The sequence below is a fragment of the Notamacropus eugenii genome, chromosome 2 (genome assembly GCF_028372415.1).
Source record: "Notamacropus eugenii isolate mMacEug1 chromosome 2, mMacEug1.pri_v2, whole genome shotgun sequence".
Classification (NCBI taxonomy): Eukaryota; Metazoa; Chordata; class Mammalia; order Diprotodontia; family Macropodidae; genus Notamacropus; species Notamacropus eugenii.
In genome coordinates, this window is record NC_092873.1 from 466,085,103 (window position 1) to 466,107,831 (window position 22,729).

At 36.3% G+C, this 22,729-nt stretch overlaps 1 protein-coding gene across 7 annotated transcripts in view; it reads right to left on the minus strand.

Moving 5' to 3' along the window:
• AXDND1 (axonemal dynein light chain domain containing 1) overlaps positions 1–22,729 on the minus strand; it is a 128,637-nt gene that overhangs the window by 18,601 nt on the left and 87,307 nt on the right. For 6 of the 7 annotated variants that reach the window (XM_072648523.1, XM_072648520.1, XM_072648518.1 and 3 more), the window contains 5 exons: positions 18,467–18,675; positions 13,385–13,481; positions 8,219–8,329; positions 3,708–3,827; positions 3,438–3,548 (listed from right to left, as the gene is read on the minus strand). In XM_072648523.1, coding sequence (XP_072504624.1) covers positions 3,438–3,548; positions 3,708–3,827; positions 8,219–8,329; positions 13,385–13,481; positions 18,467–18,675 — 648 coding nt within the window. The remainder of the gene's footprint in view (positions 1–3,437; positions 3,549–3,707; positions 3,828–8,218; positions 8,330–13,384; positions 13,482–18,466; positions 18,676–22,729) is intronic. The other variant, XM_072648521.1, reaches the window with a different exon arrangement.

Sequence of the window (22,729 nt, forward strand, 5' to 3'; positions counted from 1 at the left end):
GGAAAAACTTAATGGGGAAAGCAAGGAATATACAGATTTTTTCGAGTATTCCTGAAACACACACACAAAACCCAATGATGTGTTAGTTGGGGAGAAATCACAAGAAAATTTAGAAAGGCCAAATTTTTATACATTTAGGGGTCATAATGCAATAAAACTAGAAATAAATAAGGCTAATATGAACAAAAAATATTGGATGTTCATAGAGAAACTAAAGAATAATTTATTAAATGATGCCTAGATGAAAGCAAGAATTTTGTTTTTATTATTATTTACAACCATCTCAAAGATAAAGTGAATATTGTTCAATACTTCAGTGATAATACACATCATAAATGACAACCCAGTGGAGACCACTTCGTTATCACTTGAAGGACAAGGAGAATGGAGTATGCCCCTTGTTCCTGGGACACTTCTCTACAAGTTTCCCTTGAAAATGGGTTGTCTATAAGATGGGAATAAATAATAGCACCTCCCTCCTAAGGCTGTTGTGAGGACAAGATGAGATATTTGTAATGTGTTTTGCAAGCCTTCAATGTGTGTAAATGCTAGCTATTATTTTCATACCACACTATCTGCTTCCTCAGTGATGTAGTTGACTGCTCTGCAAGTCACTCTCCCTACTTTCACAGTGGTTTTAGCACCTGACTCAGTCTTCTTCCTAATTTCCTTCTTACTATCGTCAGCCAATAAAAACTATCCATCAACATGCATTCATTAAGTGTGCATGATGTACCAGGCACCATACTAAGTAATGGGGAGAAAAACACAAGCAAGCAATACCAGCCCCCAAAGAGCTTACATTCGAACATGTCCCCTGCATTTAGAACAGTGCCTGGCACGTGGGAGGCATGGAATCAGTGCTTATTGACTGACAACTGACTGACTGACTGACTGACCGATAGGGGAAAATAGCAAGAAAAGAAAGGCTTGAACGGGGTTTGTCTAGTGCCCAAGGAAAATTAGAATTACTCCTTAATTCTAAGCTTCCTGCTCCCTAACCACTCACCACTCACACATTCATTCATTTAATAAATAGTTATTGTGTGCCACCCATCTACTAGGAAGGCAGCAAATATAGACTGAGCAGTGCTTATGTCCAAAAAGTCCCACAAATTCTAGAATTATGAGTTTTTATCAGTTAGAACTTTTACTGTTTTGTGCTGGCACAAACTTCTAAATTACACCATATCATTTTAATCACCGTGTATTGTTGCCATTTGCCTAATTTTATTCCTAATAAGGATTTGGCCCTGGGAAGTTCCATATCCACTGTGGCAGTTACATTCTCCACCTGAGTTCAGAGGGGAGCTCTGAGGAACTACCAAACTCTCTGTGGTTCACAGAGATTGGTTGACTTTCTGTCCTCCAGACTATTTCTGAGTGGCCATTCCTCAATCAAAGGGGTGTGGTTGGTGTGGATTTCTGTAACAGATGATCCTGAACCCCCACCATACTAGGAAACACTACCTTTTCTCTGAATATGCTGTATTAAACTAAGCCCTAGGCATGACAACATGCTAGGATTAACGGTATCTGCCTCATGCGCCACACCGGACAAACACGGATATCGTACCTAATGTTTTGACTCAAGAGGCAAAGAATCAACAAAAATAATAAAATCAGAAGTTCATTTGAACAACTTCTGTACACATGAACATCCAGAGTAGCTGGTCCTAGATTTCCTACAACTTATCTAGCATTTTCCAAATCGAGGGGTTTTTGGTATTTTTAATGACATAAGTCACTTCCTGTTTCTAGAGCAAGCAAAGGGGTTCACACAATAATATAGTGTTTCCAAATGTTGATCCACTCATGGCCTCCATGAAGGTCATGATCAAGTTTAGGGAGGAAGAAGGATGGAGGAAGGCACAGGTACTGATTCCCAATGCAAGAATTTTTCTGTCCAGGGTTAACTTCCAGCTCTGTTTCAAACTTACTGGTTTATTGTCTGGAATGTATAGGACTCTGATCACTCCTCCTGGTTTATTCATTGTTGGTGGAGTTGTGGATATAGTAAATGACAGGGTAGCTTCAGAGTGAGACTATACACTCCATTCACCATCTGGCCTTCTTTGTCCCTCTGTGTCTCTGAACTCCTCTGTCTACAGATCCACCCTTAAAATTAGTACTCTGGCAACCTACCTCAACTCCCTTATGTCTTTCCATCTCAGCTTTATGAATATGGTTCACAGATCATCAGGTGGGGATGGATATATAATTTCTGTTATATAACTGACTGATAATCTTGGATAGAATCAACTAAACCCATCTCTTCTCCCCCTGTATCTACAAATTGGAAGGCTACATTGATGCCTGTAGATCTGAGAAATCAGTGATGAAAAGAAAAGAAAGCCCAAGAACTAAATTTCACACAGCCTAGGAACCAAGGAATGAAGTTCAGATTTAAAGATGAAAAGTCTAAAAAAATTAAGTGAGGGTAACTCCTAAGTTTGGAAAGGAAGAAAATGTAAGGGCACTTTGAAGAGAAGAAAAGATTAAATGAGATAACATGTAAAGTGCTTTATAAATGCTGGCAAGTAGTGGTGGTAGTGATAGTAGTAGCAGTAGCAGTAGCAGTAGCAGTAGTAGTAGTAGTAGTAGTAGCAGTAGCAGTAGCAGTAGTAGCAGCAGTAGCAGTAGCAGTAGCAGTAGTAGTAGTAGTAGTAAAACACATTATATAGGGCCCTAGAATTTTGAAAGGGGCTCATTTTTAATAATAATAGCTAACATTTATATAATACTTATTAAATGCCAGGCACTGTACTAAGTGCTTTACAAATATTATCTCATTGACCCTCACAACAACCTTTGGAGGTAGGTACTATTATTATTTCCATTTTGCAGAGGAAGAAACTGAGGCTAACAGAGGTTAAGAGACTTGTCCAGGGACATGCAGCAGTTAAGTGTCTGAGGCTAGATTTGAACTAGGTTTTTCTAACTCCAGGCACAGTGCTGCATCTGCTGTGCCACCTAACTCCCCAGAGAGGGGATGAGGGAGAAATGAGAGGGGAAAGAAATGAGGTAAAGAAAAGGAAGAGATGAGAGATAAGGTAAGATTCTCTGCCAGGTAGAGGGATAACAGGGGGGCAAAAATCTTCCATTTCTCACTGGTCTGACCCACAACTTGCAGAAAGATGACTTCCCCTAGGATCAAGGAAAGAAATACACATACAAATATGATGGTGGGAATTTCCTGAAATATTACAGCTGGGTTTGGTGTAAGGCATCTGCAATGGGATTGCAAAATTCCAACGAGGGCAGTGCCTGCAGTCAATCTAGTATTCAATAGAATTAAATGAGACAATATTTGTGAACTGTTTGGTACAGTGTTTGGCATGGTGTCTGGCATTGAGTAGGTGCTTAATAAATGCTTATTCCTATTCCATCTCTATCACAATATTATTGAATTAAATGGATGGAACCCAGACATTTACCTCTGCAGGTACCAGCTGTTCTACTTCTAGAGTTCTGGAATGGATGTTTTGATCTTTTCCAATATAGCGAATAAGAATTGCCTTCGGAGCTGAAGAAACCTCAGCCTCCTTCTGAAAGAATGTGCAAAGTTGATCACTGAGAGCATTACTGCAAGTTTTCAGGCCCACCCCATTTCCATTATCTGCCATCATACCATCCCTGAACATTCTACCCATCATCTTCCTCAGGGCACAGCACCTCAGAATCTGAATTTCTCTCAATTGTCTTACTTCTAAGTCTTCTTTTGGTGATTCCTCTGTGTCAAATTTCTCTTCCAGATATTGGGAAGCCATCTCCCCAAAGGTCTTCTCCCATCCACTCACGTTGTAGCTGTTCTGGTCCACATCTAGCTGCCAAGGAAAGCAAAGCAATGAATTTAATTACAGATTCGGAGCATTCAGTGCATATGGTTATGTTCGTAACAATTTACGTTAATGTAAGCAGTGTGGTATAGTAGAAAGGAATTTGGCTCAGGAGTATTCCCGAGAGAGAGAGCAATTCAAATCCCCTGATACTGTGTTAGTTAGACCCTTCCCAGCTGTACAATCGTGGGTCAAGACACTTAATCCCTCAGCCTATGTTGTCTCATCCATAAAATAGGAATAATAATTGTGCCTACCTCATAAGACTGTTTTGAGGATCACATGAGAAGACATACATAAAGCACTTTAGAAGGACCTTAAAGTACCATACAAAGGCTAGCCATTGTTATTCTTATTGATTATACACAATCACTTGTGACAATGCGCAAATTATCTTCTCTGAACCTCAGTATATGTATCTGTAAAATGGGGATAATAAAACATCCAGGAGCTACCTCACAGAACTGTTGTGAAGCTCATATGAAATAATATATATAAAAGTGCTTCACAAACATTAAAGTACTCTATAAATGTTATCTGTTATTAGCAGGGTGAATAAAAATAACAAGTGATGTTTGAAATCATTGTCATAAAAACGTCCGAGTAGAACAACATTTCAACCCATGAGGCTATGTGCTGACAGCTCAGGGTCTGGGGCAAGGAGACTTTTGGGAGTAAATGGAATTTTAATGGAGATTCCTGCTATAGTTAGGACACACATGGTAACATTCAAGAATAGCTGGAGACTACCATGGCAGGATGCAAAGAACTAGGGGTGCTAAGATAGCCTTTAGGCTCTTTGGGGCAAGGAGAGAAACTACCTGAGATGCCAGGGAACTCTGGAGATCAACTGGGATTCCATGAAGTAGAGGAGACTTTGAAATAGGGAGCTTTAGAAAAGGGGTGGATTTTAGGGGAAAATGTATTAATTTCTGTTTTGGAAATATTGAGTTGAGATATCTCCAGGACATCCAGTGGTTGAGATGGCAAATGGTGATGAGGGGTTAAAGTTTATGGGAGACAATGGAGCTGAGCATATATATATATATTTTAAATCAATAGGAGTTGGTGAGGTCTTTGAGAGAGCAAACAGAGAAGAGTGCCCTGGACAGAGTCCAGTTAGAGGCTGTGATAAAGATGATGAGTATAGAGAAAAAGAAGGAGAAGGTATACAGCAAACTTAAAAAAAACAACTCTATAATAAATTCAGTAAGTTGCTTTCAGAACTGTCCTGCTTGTCCGTATTTCTTTCTGGAATTTCTTCTGTTCCCTTCAGTGCATTTAAAATATGATGCTTTAATGTCCCTCTTTTGTTTCTTTTACTTGTTTTTTTCTAAATTTCGGCAACACTATAGCTAGCTATCCTCATCAATCACTCCTCTGCCCCTAATTAAAAAAGAAAAATAAAATTCTTGTAACAATAGGTCAGCTGAACAAATCCACACATTTGTCATGCCCAAAATATAAATTTCATTCTGCCCCTTGGCTCCATCATCTCAATGGGTGGCAGTATGATTCATGATTGGTCTTTTGGAATCATGATTGAAAGCGTTCTCAAATCTTTCAAGATTTTTTTGTCTTTATGATGTTATTATATGTATATATGTGTATGTATATACATTAGATATACATACACACACTCATATACACACATATACATATATACACATACACACATAAATATATATGTGTGTGTGTGTGTGTGTGTGTGTATTGGTCTTTAAACTTCACTCTGTACCAGTTCATGTAAGTCTTCCTAGATTTTTCTGAAAGTAACCCTTTTCATAATTTCTTACAGCACAATAATATTCCATTATATACATATACCATACTTTATCCAGCCATTCCTTAGCTGTTGGGTTTTGTCTTCTAGAAGCACCCTTTCCCAGCCCTCTGCCTTCCCTCACAGATTATCATGAATTTAACTTTTATATGTTTTATTTGTTCCTAGTAGTTTGCATGGTGTCTTCCCCATTAGACTTTTAGGTCCTTGAGAGCAGGGATTGTTTTTTGTTTGGTTTTGCCTGTCTTTGTATCTCCAGTGCTTAGCACAGTACTTGGCACAGAGGCGGCACCTAAGAAATGCTTGCCAACTTGATTCTGTTTCTAGTTCTGTTACAATTTTTTTCTAAGCTGCTGCAAATACTGTTGTACTAGTGGAACTTTTTCCTCTCTCTAATGTCTTTGAGTTGTATGCCTGGTAGTGATATAACTTGATCAAAGAGTACATACAGTTTAGGGACTTTGGGGGTATAGTTACAAATGGCTTTATGGAATGACAAATGTAGCTCTATCTACAATGCACCAGTGTACCTATCTATTCTCCTGTCCCACCAACAATTGTCATTTTTCTTTTTTGTTATCTTTGCCAATCTGATATATGGGAGGTGAAAAAAAATCAGAGTTGCTTAAACTCACGTTTCTTTAATTTTTAGTTTCATATGGTTGTCAATTGGTAGATTTCTTCTTTTAAGGATTGTCTTCTAAAATCCTTTGACCATTTATTGATTTATGAATAACTGATATTCTTACATATTTTAATTAGTTTCTTATAAATCTTGAATATCTAACCTTTATCAGAGAAACTTCTTGCAAAGATTTTTCCCACTTAACTGTTTCCCCTTGAATTTTTTAAAAATAATACTTTATTTTCCCCCTGTTACATGTAAAGACAATTTTAAACAGTTTTTTTAAAGTTTTGAACTCCAAATTCTATCCTTTCTTTCCTCCCTCTCCCTTCCTTGAGATAGAAAGCAATCTGATATGTTATACATGTGCAATCACATAAAATATATTTCATCTTTTTGTGGAAGAAAACTTATCCACCCCACCCCCCCAAAAAAAGAAAGAAGGAAGGCAAGAAAGTGAAAAATAATAGCCTTTGGTCTGTATTCAGAAGCCATCAGTTCTTTCTGTGAAGGCAGATAGTATTTTTCATCATAAGTCTTTTGGGATTGTCTTGGATCATTATATTGCTGAGAACAGTTAAGTCATTCATAGTTATTCATCGTACAATATTGTTGTTACTGTGTACAATGTTCTCCTGGTTCTGCTCACTTCATTCTGGATCAGTTCATATAAGTCTTTTCAGGTTTTTCTGAAAACATCTTGCTTGTTATTTCTTATAGCACAATAATAATATTCCATTACAATCATATAGCATAGCTTGTTCATCCATTCCAATTGATGAATATCCCCTCAATTTCCAATTCTTTGCCACCACAAAAAGAGCTACTATAAATATTTTTTTTATCGGTCCTTTCCCCTTTTTTATTTTTATCTGTTTTGGCATAGTTCCAAATTGCTGTCTAAAATGGTTCGACCAGTTCACAACTGTACCATTAATGTCCCAGTTTTCCCACATTCCCTCCAACATTTGTCATTATCCTTTTCTGTCATATTAGCCACTCTGATAGGTGGCTACCTCAGAGTCATTTTAATTCATATTCCTCTAAGCAACAGTGATTTAGAGTATCTTATACAACTATAGATAGCTTTGATTTCTTCTTCTGAAACCTGTTTATATCCTTTGACCATTTATCAGTTGGGGAATTACTTGTATTCACATAAATTTGACTCTGTTCTCTATATATTTGAGAAATGACGCCTTTGTCAGAGATACTTGCTGTAAAAAAAATTTCCCCCAGTTTTACACTTTCTTCTAATTTTGGTTGCATTGTTTTTTGTTCTAATTTAATATAATCAAAATTAGCCATTTTATACTTCATAATAATATTTCTTGTTTGGCCCTAAATTCTTCTCTTCTCCATAGACTTGACAAGTAAACCACTCCATGCTCTCCTAATTTGCTCATGATATCACCCTTTATGTGTAACCATGTACCCATCTTGAACTTATCTTGGCATATGGTGTGAGATGTTAGTTTCTGCCGTATTGTTTTCAGTTTTCCCTGTTTTTGTCAAATAGTGAGTTTTTGTCCCAAAAGCTTAATCTTTGGGTTTATTAAACTCTGAATTCACTATGGTCATTACTATAATGTATAGCGCGTTGCTGTTGAGTCATTAGAGTCATGTCTGATTCTTCCTGACCACATTTGGGGTTGTCTTGGCAAAGATACTGGAGTAGCTTGGCCATTTCCTTTTCCAGTTCATTTCACAGATGTGAAACTGAGGCAAACAGAGTTAAGTTTTCCCAGGATCACACAGCTAGTAAGTGTCTGAAGGCTGTTGTGAGGATCAAACGAGTGAGTATTTGTAAAGCACTTAGCACAGTACCTGGCATATAGCAGATACTTAATAAATGGTTGTTCTCCTTGCCTACCCCTCCGCATCTTCTTGATTATCAGTTCAGTCTTCTTTCTATTACACCACATTTATCCAAATAAAAAACAATAGCAAACACTTATTTCTAACAAATACCTCATACTCATACAGGCTTTTTGTATCTTCACTTGTCAACAAAGTGACTTTTCTTCCTTTCATCTCAGAAAGGAGGAGATTACACGTAGTAACCCAATCGATGCATTCTCTCTGGGAGGAGATAATTGATTGAAATATGTAATTTATTAAGTAGGAAAATAAATCTTTCATTTATTCATTCAATAGTTCACTTATTCAACAAATATTTACTAGGCATTTCCTATTTTAGGGAATAATTGTATTTCAGCTCCACAGATAATTAGAAAAAATATATTTAAAAATTTTTGTCTTCAAAAAATTTGAAACTCTTATAATTGCTCATTTATTTTATCATCTGCAGATGATATAAAGCTATAGTCATACATGGATGGCAGCAGCTTCAAGAAGCGTGATCTGGTACTGGGTCTCATAGTCCTGTTCACCCATATTATGTTATTATGAATTTAACACACATAAACATCTCAACATTCAAATAAAAAAGGATGAGATATAAAAACATTAACCATTATATACATCTTGTTTTTTTCCTTTTAAATGTATATTAAATTTAATATAATAGTACTAACATTGCCTGGCTTGTCTGAGGAACTGCCCTTTTACACATCAGAGGAATGGCCCAGGCCAGCACAGCCCCTCTTAATTTTCTAAGCTAATTCATCTTGCCCTGTTGCAAAATAAGTGACAGAATATTAAATCTTACTCCTAACTGATCAGGAAGCTTGCTGTCTGTTCCTACCACCCCTGGGATTTGAGTAGGAATGAATCCTGCAGCCTGAAACACCAGCAGAGCTGTCTCTTCAATATACATGGGGCACTTCCTATTTGATCACACACTAAGAAGCCACCCTATACAGTTCTTGAAGCTGTTTTCCCAGCCCTTGTACCATTGAAAGTAAGCACACTAAGGGTATGAGGGAGGTAGCCTTCCTTCTAATACTGGTGTTATTGTCAGGGTCTCCCCAACCTACAACACAAACATACCTTAATGGGAAGGAAATGACCTCAAAAATGTTATCCTTGGTACTTAGCAAGACTGAACCTGGAGCACTTGAATAATCACTATTCCTACTGGTATTACATAAAGGACCAATAGAAACCTAAAGAGACAACAGATTACTGAGGGGAAGCCATGTAGGAGACGCCCTAGTAAGCTTCCCTTTCTGGATGGGATAGCCTTTATCAAGACACAAGAAAACCCACAGAGGGTCAAAACGCTCCTAGGCCATATTGCTGACAGTAAGGTCCCACCCAATTTCTACCCTTTTGTACTTGTCCATGGGATAATGGGGCTAGTTTAGAGGTCAGCACTGTGGCTAGTTCCCAACATTATTTACCTTTGGGCTCTTCCCACCTCCAATCAAGTTGGTCGGATTCACCTGGGAGACCAGAACACTGAAGGTTCCATCACAACAGCAATCTTTATTTAGAACCTTGAGTCTGATTTATTCCATAAGCTTCTGCTCATCTTGGTACTCCCTTAATTTATGGCTGGCAATTGTCATCTTCTGGCTCCCTGGTACTGATACACTAAGTGATTATTATCTTTTCCCCCTGTTCCCTTCTCCCTAAATTTTCAGGGAGTCGCTGATTTTCTGGTAACACACTTCCTCTTGTGCTTTAACTTTGCATCTCTACTCAAATTTCCTGGCATCAAATGAAACCAATTTTCTCCTGATGACTACATCCCTTGCCAAGCAGTCTACAAGCATTTGTGAAGCACCCACCATGTGTCAGGCACTGTGCTAAATATTGTGGATAAGGGCAAGGAGCTAACATTCCAATGCAGTACATAAAGTAAACATTGAATAGATTGGTGGTGATCTTACAGGGCAAAATCATCAGCAATTAAAGGATTAAATAGGCATTTAAGTGGAATTTGAGCTAAACCATAAAAAAAAAAAAAAAAAGCCAAGCAAACTAAGAGGTAGACGTGAGGAGCAAGAGCATTCTAGGCATAAGAAATAGCCAAGGCAAAGGTACAGAGATGGGAAATAGAGGGCCATGTTTAAGAAACAGGAAGTAGGCCCGTGAACCTGAATCCTAGAGTATATAAAAGAGAAGTAAGATGTAAGAAGACTGGAAAGATAAGGTGCCAAATAGGGGGCTTTGACTTGTATTCAGAAGTTAGCAGGAGGCCACTAAGCCCTTTCAAATGCCAGCTGCAATTTCTCCTGTGGCTCCAGACTTACTGTATACGGAGGAGGGTTGGGCATTCTCCCTATTGCCACATATAGAACCCTTGCTCTGCCACCATCATTCAACATTCCCTTTTGAAATTCAGACCGATTACATCACTCTGTCCTGATTCTTGCCATTGTCATCTTTTGACTTCCAGGACAGTTGCTCCTTCCTCAATCCTTAACAGCTGGTTTGAAGGCTTCTTTTTGTACCCCAAGCCCTATAATAATTCCTGGTGATTTTAATATTCACAGTTATAATGAGTACAATCAGGGGGATCCTCCCTCTCTAATCAGCTCTGGCTAGATAGTGTACACCTCATCGAGTATGCCTGGAGATGGACCTTTAAAGGTGACACATGTGCTGCCCTTGGAGCTGAACCCCTTCTGGTGACACATTTACCACCAACACTTTCTAGTGGACCCCTGGATAAAGGACACGTACAATTAGGAGTTTATGACTGGGATTCATATGTTGTCTTTCTACTAGCAACCTATCTCTGCCCCTAAACATCCACCCCTCAGCTGCATCAAAGCTTTGTCAGAAAGGATTGGCCACAAAGCAGGAAGAGTCAACATTTCAGTAGACCTTAAAAGGAAGGAGAGAACAAGTACTTATACAGATGAGTCCAGGTCAGGATCTCCAGGCCCTGACCATCTCTTCTGGTATATGCTTCCTTGGCCTGAGCACAGGCAACCAGAGATCCTGAGATGGACATTTCCAGCCTAGGAGGCAACCTTATGAATGTAAGAGATTGTGAGCTCCAGAGGATTAGAAATCTGCTTTTCTTTTTTATGATCTAAGAGCCATTAATTTTTATTATTTGGGGCTGAGAGTCATTCCTCCTGCAATTTTTGGTTAACTTTTATTAATATTAACCTCACCTGACCAAAACCTGACTCCTATATTTAGAGTGTTAAATGTATAAGATAGCAATATGTAAAAGAATTTTTTCTCTGTCACTGATGTAATTTTGTCCATAAGAGGCCTTGTTAGAATCCTAATGGTCATTCGTTTTACTTTACTCATCTTAAATGTTCAGGTTTGGTTTGGTTTGGTTTTTTCACTGAGATCTGACTCTATTCTTAAGCATAATAAAACCTAGATTTTTATTTCTATAACTTCTAGGTTGTGGCGTATAAATTTTCGGCAGTAGTTACTTGCCAAATGAACTCGGAAAAGAGGTATTTCTCCCACAACATTTGAAAATGACTATATCCAAGAGGCAATTACCCCAATTTTCATTATACAGATCCAAACTCTGCCTTTCTGCAGCTTCTACCCATTGGTCCTACTTAGTTCTACTGTTTGGGGCAAAGCTAAACAAATCTAATGAATCTTCTACCTGAAAGTCCTTCAAAAACTTGAAGAAGGCACTTAGCACCATGGCACATAGGAAGTGTTTAGTAAATTCTTAGTTATTTACTGACATCAGGAAGAAGCATGTAATAAAGCTGGACATTACACTCTAACAGATGGTAATACTGGTTCTTAAATTTTTTTTTCATCAAACAAATAGTTACTAGAACCCAATTTACCTTGAGCAAAGATGAGGCTATATAAGAATAAGTATTTAGATGGTGTTACTTTTTCTAGGTACAAAGTATGTGCTCAATAAATTCCTTTACCTTTTTTAAAAATCTGTGAACCTTATCATCTATTCTCCCCTTACATAACCATCTACTTCTGACCTCATGAGTATACCGAGGATAAGGCTGTCTATTTGAGTGACTTTGGTGCCCACAATTATCTTCTCTATTAACATAAAATTATACCATTAGAAATTCATTCCTTTAGACGAAGATTCTTATTGTCATTCACTTATGTGAATTACCAGGTCCTTGCCAGCTAACAGCTAGCTGAGAACAGCTTCCAGGAGGAGTGAGACATGAAAGGTTACTTTTGACATAAAGAAAGAATGGTGATAGAGTTTTTAAAGCTGGGGTTGTGCCCAGGGAAAACATGAAGCAGACAAGTATGTCCCCAAAGTCACCTAAGAGAGAGAAAAGTTCAAAGAAATAGAAAAGTATAGAAGGCTAGCTTTTCATTCTCCAGTTTTTCTAAGGGCCAAATGAGTTAAAATAAAAGCATGTTTCTAATTACAATGTTAGTAATTAGCATTTCCGCAGTGCCTTACGGTTTGCAAAGCACTTTGCAAATATCTCATTTTATCTTCATAATAATACTGGGAGGTCGGCGGTATTCATATCCCCATTTTAGAGATAAGGAAAATGAGGAAGAATGAGATTAAATGACTTCATTTCCAACTCAGCTAATCTCCTGGATTTCGTGATCTCCAAAAATATCCAGTCTCCCTCAGGAATCCCTAAGCCTGGAACTCCTTCTCTTTAGAAAGAATAGAAAGGAGTGGACTTCTGGGAGCTTCTCCCAGACTCTCTGTTTGAGGAGGGAGACACACACACACACACACACGCACACACGCACACACACACTTTTCAGCTTCTTTTTATATGTTGTTTGTGAACTCCTTGAGGCCACAGGCTGTTTTATGCCTTTTTTTATATTCCCAGTAGCATTTAGCACAGTACCTGCTACTTATTGCTTACTGACTCAGACCCAGAGCTATACAGCCAATAAGGCAGAATTTTAACCCACATCATTCTGACTCCAAGTCCGGGGCTCTGTCCCTCACCATTTATTTAGCTGCCTCTTTTCTCTTTCAGAGAAAAAAAATCATGTGAAAAAAAATAAGGTGTTGATGACCTGAATGGAAAGAACCAGAAACAATTTGGAAAGCTGCATGGCATCAGGATATTTTGTCCTAACTCAGAACTGAACCTTTTATAATTTAGCCTTTGGGATTTAGCAGAGCTTTGGGGATTGAGTTTGTTTTATTGGACAGAAGCTTTTGAGTCCTCACTGCGAAGCTTCCGAAGTCAATTATTCCTAGACTAATCCTGTTACTACAATCTAGAATAAAATGGGGAAGAATTGCTTTATTAATGCACATATTGACAGGAAGATTACCTTAATCTTTGCCAGATTCTCAACCTCCTTATCAGCATTTGCATCGAAGGAAGCAGCTTTCTTCATAGCTATTGCTGCCACTGTGCTTTTGCAACAACTGAGGAAACAGAATATTCCCATAGCGTGAGCATTATTGGAATGTTTCAGGGGTTTAAATTTCAAAGAAGAGAGAATTTGCTGTAGCAATCAATAATTCTTTAATATTGACCTAGCAAAGAAAACAATCAATGCTGACCCTCAAGGGTACTGAATGTTTGTATCCTGTCTACCATTTGGTAACATTGGTATATGTATGTATGTGTGTATACTTGTATATGTGTATACATGCATGTGTGTATAAATATATGCATATATGTTTAAGTTGTGAGAGAGAGATTGAGAAAGAGAGAGACAGAGAAACAGCTTAAATCCTAATGGATGAGAACTCGACTTCCTGAATCTGAGGCATTATTATTAGGTTGCCATTTAGTAAACTCCCTTTCAGGCATTAGTTCTTCAGGTTGGGTGAGTTATCATAGATTCTATGATATATCAAATTATTCATTAAAAAAGATACCCAGATCATTATTTTTTGGTTGACTAAAGTAAAAGTGTTAGTTATGGAAGAAATATTTCATTTTTTAGTTCACGTAGTAGGTTACTGCTGTTCATAACACAGAAATCATAGAAATAAAAATCTAAGTTTTACTATCATTAAGCACAGGCTTAGGAGGTAGAAAAAGAACCCTAAACAAAGATTAGAACTTTAAGGAGGTTTTTTTGTAGGCAAAGTTATGACAGAGAGACAGAAAAATAATTTTTTTTACATATAGCAATCTAGTATATCCTCTTACACCATAAAAGTTCAATAAATTTAGTATTTCCTCTTAGGCCATAAAAATCGAACAAAATGAATTAAACAGAATCATAATATCATATATCTCCTAAGGAAATAAATCTAGTTAAACAGACGCTATAGATGAATTAAGTCAGGTTACAGAATAAACTATATTTAGAAAGTTCACAATGTGTTGATTAAGAAGGGAGATTTACATGCCTCAAAAATAACTACAGAGTTGGAGCCAATAGAATCACACCTCACAATAGTTAGCTAAATCACCTTAGGAAAACTCAAAAACCCCTTTTGGCTTCTTATCTGAGGTTTGTCAGAAAGTCTTCCTTTAATATTATCATTCCGTGAATCAGGTTTTAGGTAGGCAAGGTTAATATTAACAGAAAACAGGCTTCAGTTAGCCAAAATGTTCCTGGAGGAATGATGTAATAAAAATTAATAAAAGGAAATAAAAAATGAAAAATTATCATAACAGCATCTTGAGTTTTACATGAAGTAAATAGGAAACTAGAAACTTTGGGAGATTTTCTATAGAATACCCATTAGTAACCTGAATTGAGGTATCTTTCAAAGGACTCAAAATAACAATTCCCACAATTCCAATGATTACTCCATTTCTTACCTAATACCATTTTTTTTTTTATAATGATTACAGCTTGGTAGTATAGTTTGGGCAGCTAGGTGGCATAGTGGATAGAGTACTAGCCCTGAAATCAGGAAAACTCATCTTCTTAAGTTCCAGCCTCAGACACTTATTACCTGTGTGATCCTGGGCAAGTCACTTAACTGTTTCCTCATCTAGAAAATGAGTTGGAGAAGGAAATGGCAAACCACTTCATTGTCTTTGCCAAGAAAACCCAAGTAGGGTCAGAAAACTACTGAGCAAATGTAGTTTGAGATCACTGTTAGTCTCCCTTTGCATTTTTTAAATTGATTCCCTTAATATTCTTGACCTTTTGTTCCTTCAGGTGAATTTTGTTAATTTTTTTCTAGCTTTATAAGGTAATTCTCTGTTAATTTGATTGGTATGGCACTGAATAAGTAAATTAATTTAGGTTGTAGTGTATTTTTATTATATTGGTTTGGCCTACCCACGAACAATTAATATTTCTCCAATTATTTGTATTCATATAGTTCCTGGGTGCATATTTTGGCAAGTAGACTCTGAGGTATTTTATACTATCTGTAGTTATTTTACATGGATTATCTCTTCCAGCTGGGTTCTGTTGATATACAGACATGTGGGTTTATATTATGTCCTTCAACTTTGCCGAAGCTTTTCATTGCTTTATTTTTTTAGTTGACTCTTTAGGGTACTTTAAATAAATAAGTCATCTTCTTATCTGCAAAGAGTGATATTTTATTTCCTTACTCCTTATACTTATTCCTTCAATATCTTTATCCTGTCTTATTGATATAACTAAAATTTCTAGCAGAAATATAATGGTGATAATGTATATCCTTGTATTACTCCTAATCTTAGTAGAAAGGTTTCTAGCTTATCTCCCTTATAGATAATGCTTGCTCTTAGATATAGATACAACTTCCCATTTTAAGGAAAACTCCATTTATTCTAGTATTTTAAACTGGAGTGGATATTATATTTTATTCTGCATCTATTGAAATAATCATACAATTTGTGTTGTTTTTATTGTTAACATGGTCAACTAGGCTTATAGTTTTCCTGATGTTGAACCAATACTTCATTCCTTGTATAAATCCAGTGGGTTCATATATGATTTTTGTGATAAATTGCTGTAATTGCCTTGCTAGTATTTTAATTAAATTTTTGCATTAATATTCATTAGGGAAATTGGTCTATAAGTTTTCTTTCTCTGTTTCCTTGGTTTAGGTATCAAGACCATTATTTACATCACAGAAAGAATTTGGTAAGATTCCCTCTTTACATAATTTTTTTCAAACAATATGTAGCATTAGAATTAATTGGTCTTTAAGTGTTTGATAGAATTTGCTTGTAAACCCATCTGGTCTGGGGGATTTTTTTCTTAAAGAGTTCAATTATGACTTATTCTTTTTTTTTAAAGATAAGACTGTTTAATTCTATACCCCTTTTCCATTAAACTGGGAATGATTAATTAATCTGTATTTTTGTAAATATTCATCCATGTCAGTAAGATTGATAGTTTTACTACATATAATTGGCAAAATAGCTCCTAATAACAGCTTTATTTCACCTTCATTGGTTATGAATACACCATTTCCATTTTTGTTTTCTCCTTTCTTTTTAAAAATTAAATTAGCGAGTGGTTTACCCATTTTATTGCTCTCTTCAAAAAGCCAGCTCCTAGTTTTATTTAATAGTTCAAAATTTTTTTACTTTGTTTTGTTAATCTCTCCTTTGACTTTTCAGGATTTCTATTTTGGTGTTAACTGGAGGCTTTTTTAATTTGTTTTTTAATTTTTTTAGTTACTCAATTTGTTCATCTATTTTTTTCTCTTTTATTGACGTATATGTGTAGGGATATAAATTTTCCCTAAGTATTGCTTTGCCTATTTCCCACAGATTTTGCTATGTTGTGTCATCATTGCCATGAACTTTAATGAAATTATTGTTTCTATGATTGGTTCTTTGACTTACCCATTCTTGAGCATTAAGGTATTTAGTTTTCAATTAATTTTTAGTCTATGTGTCAAAGGTTTTTAATTGAATGTAATTTTTATTGCATTATGGTCATAAAATGTATCTAATTTGTCTGCATTTGTTTGTGGGATGTTTATAGCCTATTACATAGTCAATTTTTGTAAAGGTGCTATGCATAGCTGAGAAATAGGTGTACTCCTTTCTATTCCCATTTAATATTTTCCAAGGGTTGATCATATCTAGCTTTTCTAAAATTCTATTTGTTGTTTTAATTTACTCTTATTTATTTTATGGCTAGGTTTATCTAGATCTGAGAGGGGTAAACTGATGATCCTCACTATTATAATTTTACTATTTCATTGTGCTACTCACTCCACTTTTCCTTTAAGAATTTACATGCTATGCCATTTGGTGCATATATATTCAGTACTGATACTAATTCATTGTCTATGGTACCTTTAAGGAAAATGTAATTTCCCTATTTATTTCTTAATTAAGTCTATTTTTGCTTTTCCTTTGCCTGAGATCATGAATGCCACCCCTATTTTTTTTTTACTTCAGCTAAAGAATATTAGACTCTACTCCTTATTTTAATTTCTATGTATATTCTTCTGTTTCAAGAGTGTTTCTTGTAAACAACATATTGTCAGATTCTGGTTTCTAATCCATACTTATATCCTCTTCCATTTTATGGGTGAGTTCATTCCATTCACATTCACAGTTATGATTGCTATCTGTGTATTTCCCTCTATCCTATAGTACATCCATGGTCTTCTGCTTGTATGTCAAATTTTTTATTCAACTATACAGTCTTCTAATCAGGAATGTTTGAAAGTCCTCTTTTTTCATTAAATGTTCATTTTTCTCCCTGTATAATTACACTCAGGTTTGCTGGGTAATTTATTCTTGGTGATAAACCTAGCTCCTTTGCCTTCTGGGATATCATATTCCAAACCTCCATTTCTTTATACTGGTAGCTGTTAAGTCTTGTGTGATCCTGAGTGGCTTCATGGTCCTTGAAATTTTTGTTCTGACTGCTTACAATATTTTCTCCTTGGCTTGTGAGTTCTATATTTTGGCTACACTATTCCTAAAAGTTTTCTTTCAAGAGATGACAAGTGGATTCTTTCAATTTCTGCTTTGTCTTGTGGTTATAAGATATCTGGACCTTTATAATTTCTTGAAATATGATGTCTAGGTTCTCTAACCATACTCTCCTATCTTGTTCTTGTGAAGTTGATTTTTGCACCAAAGTGCAATACTTCACATTTATCCCTATTCAATTTCAACTTCTTAGATTTAACCCAGTGCTCTAGCTTGCCAACATCTTTGGAGATCCTGACTCTGTTACAAAATATGACAGCTATTCTTCCCCATTTTGTGGTTTCTATAAATTGGATGAGCATGTCACACAGGTCTTTATCCAAGTTTTTGATAAAAATGTTTTTAAATAAAATAAAACAGTATGGTGCTAAGTACAAATCTCTTTCTTGAAAATATATTTCAAGGTTAAATTAATGTAGCTTAAAGCTACATTAATTACCTTAAATTAGCTTAATTAGCTAATTAAGCTTTAATTAGCTTAAAGTAATGTTACTTTATGTATAGTTTATGTTTACAGGTACAAAATCAACCATCAGAGTTTCACCTGAATATGTAGATAGAGAATCGGCTCAACATTTTTGCCAGTGACATGCCTTCTAGTTCCAACATAGCAATGCCTGTATGAAGACGAACTTGCTCTTCGTTGGCATCCATTTCAGTCTTTGGGAGAGAATGCTCATCTGTATAGTCAGGTATCATTAAAATTAGCATATTTACCATCCACTTAATCATGGCTATATGGAGTTCATTCACCTGCAGGAAGAAAAATATTATTTTAGAAGATTAGGTTTCAAATGAACCAATTAAAATTTGCTAAAGTTATATTGAGTTTAAGTATTGGAGATGTGTTCATCCTTGGGTCCTGACTTTAATGATGCTATGGTGCTTGGTGAAATTTAATCCAATATCTAGCTTCATTATAACAGCTCCAGTCTCCTTTTCTCGCTACAGCATATGACACATCTGTCTTCCTATCTATAAGTTTATTTAGGACATTGATAAAGGGCACTGTTTTGCAGCCACTTAAAGAAGACTGTTTTCTCAGAAAGAAGTGCAGTGTAAGGTATGTCAGAATAGTAGGGCATATTCTTTTAAAAACACTTGCTTGTGATGGAATACTACTATGTGGTAAGAAATGATGGACAGAAAGACCTGCATGAAATAATGAAGTGAAATTAGCAAAACCAAGAAGATGTTGTATATATTAACAGCAATATTGCTCAAAGAATAATTGTGAATGACTAAGCTTTTCTGAGTATCATGAATATTCAAATCAACTCCAAAGGACCCATGAAGGAAGATGCCATCCACCTCCCAGAGAAAGAACTGGTAAATAGAAGTGTACATAGTATGGATACCTATATATATGTATAGTCAAATGGTATGGGGTGGGGAGGGAGGGAGACAGTTCAGAACTTAAAATGTAACAAAAAATAAATAAAAATTAAATAAAAAGTTACTTGCAAAGCCTAGGTCCCCAATTAAAATGCATCATTCATAAAATTCAAACACAGTTGTGCAAATAAATGTCTGCTTTTACATATGAGTGATTAAGCTTTATTTCACAGATAGAAAATCAAAGAATGTTAAAGTTGGAGGACTAAAAAAGAATTTTACCTATCATTTAATCAAACCCTCTCATTTTACAGGTGATAAAACTGAGATTCAGAGAGGTTGTGACATCCCTGTTCAATTTACCAAACCCTCATTAAGAGGCAGCATGGTGGCATGGATTGACCACTGCGATTCAAATTAGGAAGACTTGGACTAAAATCCTGTTTGGCTTTTACAGCCCTTCACAACATCATCCCTTCCTACTTTTCCAGGCTTCTTATACCCTACACTCTTTCACAGACTCTACAATCAAGCAACACCTGCCTTCTTGCTGTTCTTCGGACATGACCTTCCATCTTCCAACTGTGCGCTTTTTCTCTGGCTTTCCCCCATGCCTGGAATGCACTTCCTCATCGCCTCCATCTACTGGCTTCCCTGGCTTTTAAGACTTGGCTCAAATCCCATCTTCCACACAAGGTCTTTCCCACACACACCCCCACACCCTTCTGTGTGCCTTCTTTCTATAGTTATTTTCCATCTCTGCTGTATGTGTCCTGCATGTACACAGTTGTTTGCATGGCATCTCTCTCATTAGAATGTGAGCTCCTTGAAGGCAGGGAATATTTTTTCAAACCTTTCTTTGTATCCCTAGCATTTAATTTAGTACTTGGCAAAAAGAGAGTGCTTAATGACTGACTGAACCTAGTAACTGGTCAGGCCACTAACCCTTCCTTTAGAAACCCTTCACTATTTAAGAATTTAAGTTATGGTTAAAGATGTTCCCACACTGACAGAATCACAAGTCTTTGGTACATTAATGTACTATTAAGTATCCACTGTGTGTAGAGGCTAGTATCTAGGGAAATAGGAAGTTTAGATAAGGTCCTGTGATCACAGATCTTAGAGTCTACTAGGGGAACGAGACAGGTACAGAGATGACTAGAATACATAAAATTACATCATACATATGTCAGAAAAGTGCAAAATCAATTGCTATTTAAGGTCCAAGATTAGAAACTAGTGAGATCATGGAGAAGGTGGCACTTGAACTGTATTTTGAAATATTGGTAGTATTCATCAACCTTTATATCATCTTTGTGAAATACTCAAGAATAGGCATTATTTTCTCCATTTTATAGTTGGATGGTATCAGTAAAGCAGTTAAATAGACTGTGCTGTATGTCTGCACTAAAGCTGAAATCAAAAACCAAGAATTTAGAACTTGACAAGTATATAGATAACTAGAATGGATAACACTGCAGCACAAATATGGCCAAAAAGTGCAAAAACAAGGTCCTTCAAACACATCAAATCCTTCATCTTACACAGAGCATACTTAGGATAAATACAACTGGAGAGAAAATGGCATATGAAAAAGTACATTTGCTATCAGGAATTATTTTTAAGCAGCCAGTTCAATTTGACAATTTTTAAAGCATCTATCATACTTAAGGTACTCATGTTGGGAATTGAGTATAAAAGGATAAAATCAAAACAAAACAGAACAAAACAATTCCTCTTCTCAAGAAGCTTACATCTTACTAGAGGGAGAGATCAATAGGAAAACAGAAACATCGTAACTTCAGGATGGAATGAACACTAACAACTCTTGCAGGATACACAACTATACTTCAGTACAGGAGGTCCTCTGCACCCATCCACTATGACTGCTGGTTTTGGTCACTGTTGCATGTGCCAACCCATACTTCCTGGTCAAGCAATGACCGGTTTTGTAAAAAAAAATTATCATATTTACACTTTTAGTCTTTTATATCACAATTATTTCTGGGGAAAGACTCCTTCCTATCCCAGCTTTGCAAGGTTCAACCCTCCCTTTAACAAAGAAAAATATTTAGCAAGAATACTGGGAGCACATCTAACAGTATATAAAAAAACTCTTCCCTGGTCATCTCCTCCTCTGCAGAGAAAGAGAGATGTTTCATTATCTGTTTTCTGACTGTGTTACTTCAAACAAACTGATACCTGGGAAAGACCTTATCTTGAAAAGGCCAAGTTCTCCCAATGTATCCAGAGCCATCTCCAGTCATCCTGATCTATATCATGCCTCTAGACCCAAATGGCTCCAGAGGAGAGAGTGAGGTTGATGGTTTTACACAGCCTTGGTTCACTTAAATCCAATTCACTTGCAAGTCAATTCATCACCTTCCTGATGTCATTGATTCTCTTTGAGAATGAAGGACAAATAACAACAAAGACAAGTTTTTTTTAATTACTGAAAAGTGTATCTTCTTTTGGCAGTCTTTTCACTGCATTGCTATAATCACTGTGTGTCTTGTTTTTCTGGGTTTTTTTATTTTACTCTGCATCAGATCATACAGATCTCATCACAGGTAAGTTTCTCAGTGGTCAGAATGATCCTGGCTTTAGAAAGACCTAAATTCAAATCCGGCTTCAGACAATAGCTAGTCAGATCACTAAACAGTTTGCTTCAGTTTCCTCATTTGTAAAATGGGAATGATAGTAGCACCTATCTCCCAGGGTTATTGTGAAAATGAAATAAATTTAGATAATATTTGTAAAGCATTTGTAAAACTTAAAGCACTAAGGGTTATGATTATCACATATTTATGAATCTGCCATTTCTCACCGCATAGTAATATAATAGTCCATTATGTCATCATTTTTAAGCCATTTCCAAGTACCTTTCTACCAGAAAGATTACTGTTAATATTTTGGTATGTAATGGACCTTTGCTTCTGTCTTTAACTTCTTTGGTGCATATGCAAATCCCTGGATAAAAGGGTATAGACAGTTTAGTCATTTTTCTGATTGGAGTCTAAATTGGATATGGGCAGCTAAATGGCATAGTGGATAGAGTTCTATGCCTGGAGTCAGGAAGACTCATCTTCATGAGTTCAAATCAGGCCTCAGACACTTAGCAGCTGTGTAATCCTGGGAGAGTCACTTAACCCTGTTTGCCTTGAGTGGGAGAAGGAAATAACCAACCACTCCAATATCTTTGTCAAGAAAACCCCAAATGGGGTCATGTAAAGTTGGGCATGACTGAAATGATGGAACAATTCCAAATTGATATTCAGCACTGTTGACACAATTTGCAACTTCACCCACAGTATATTATGATGCCTGTCCTAGCACAGTGCCTGGCATACAGTAGATTCTTAATACATACTAGACTTAATACATACTAGCCCTTTCACTGTTGACAATTTCCCCATTTTGTCAGTTTGCCAATTTGTAGAATATGAGACAGAACCTCAGGCTTGTGTGGAAT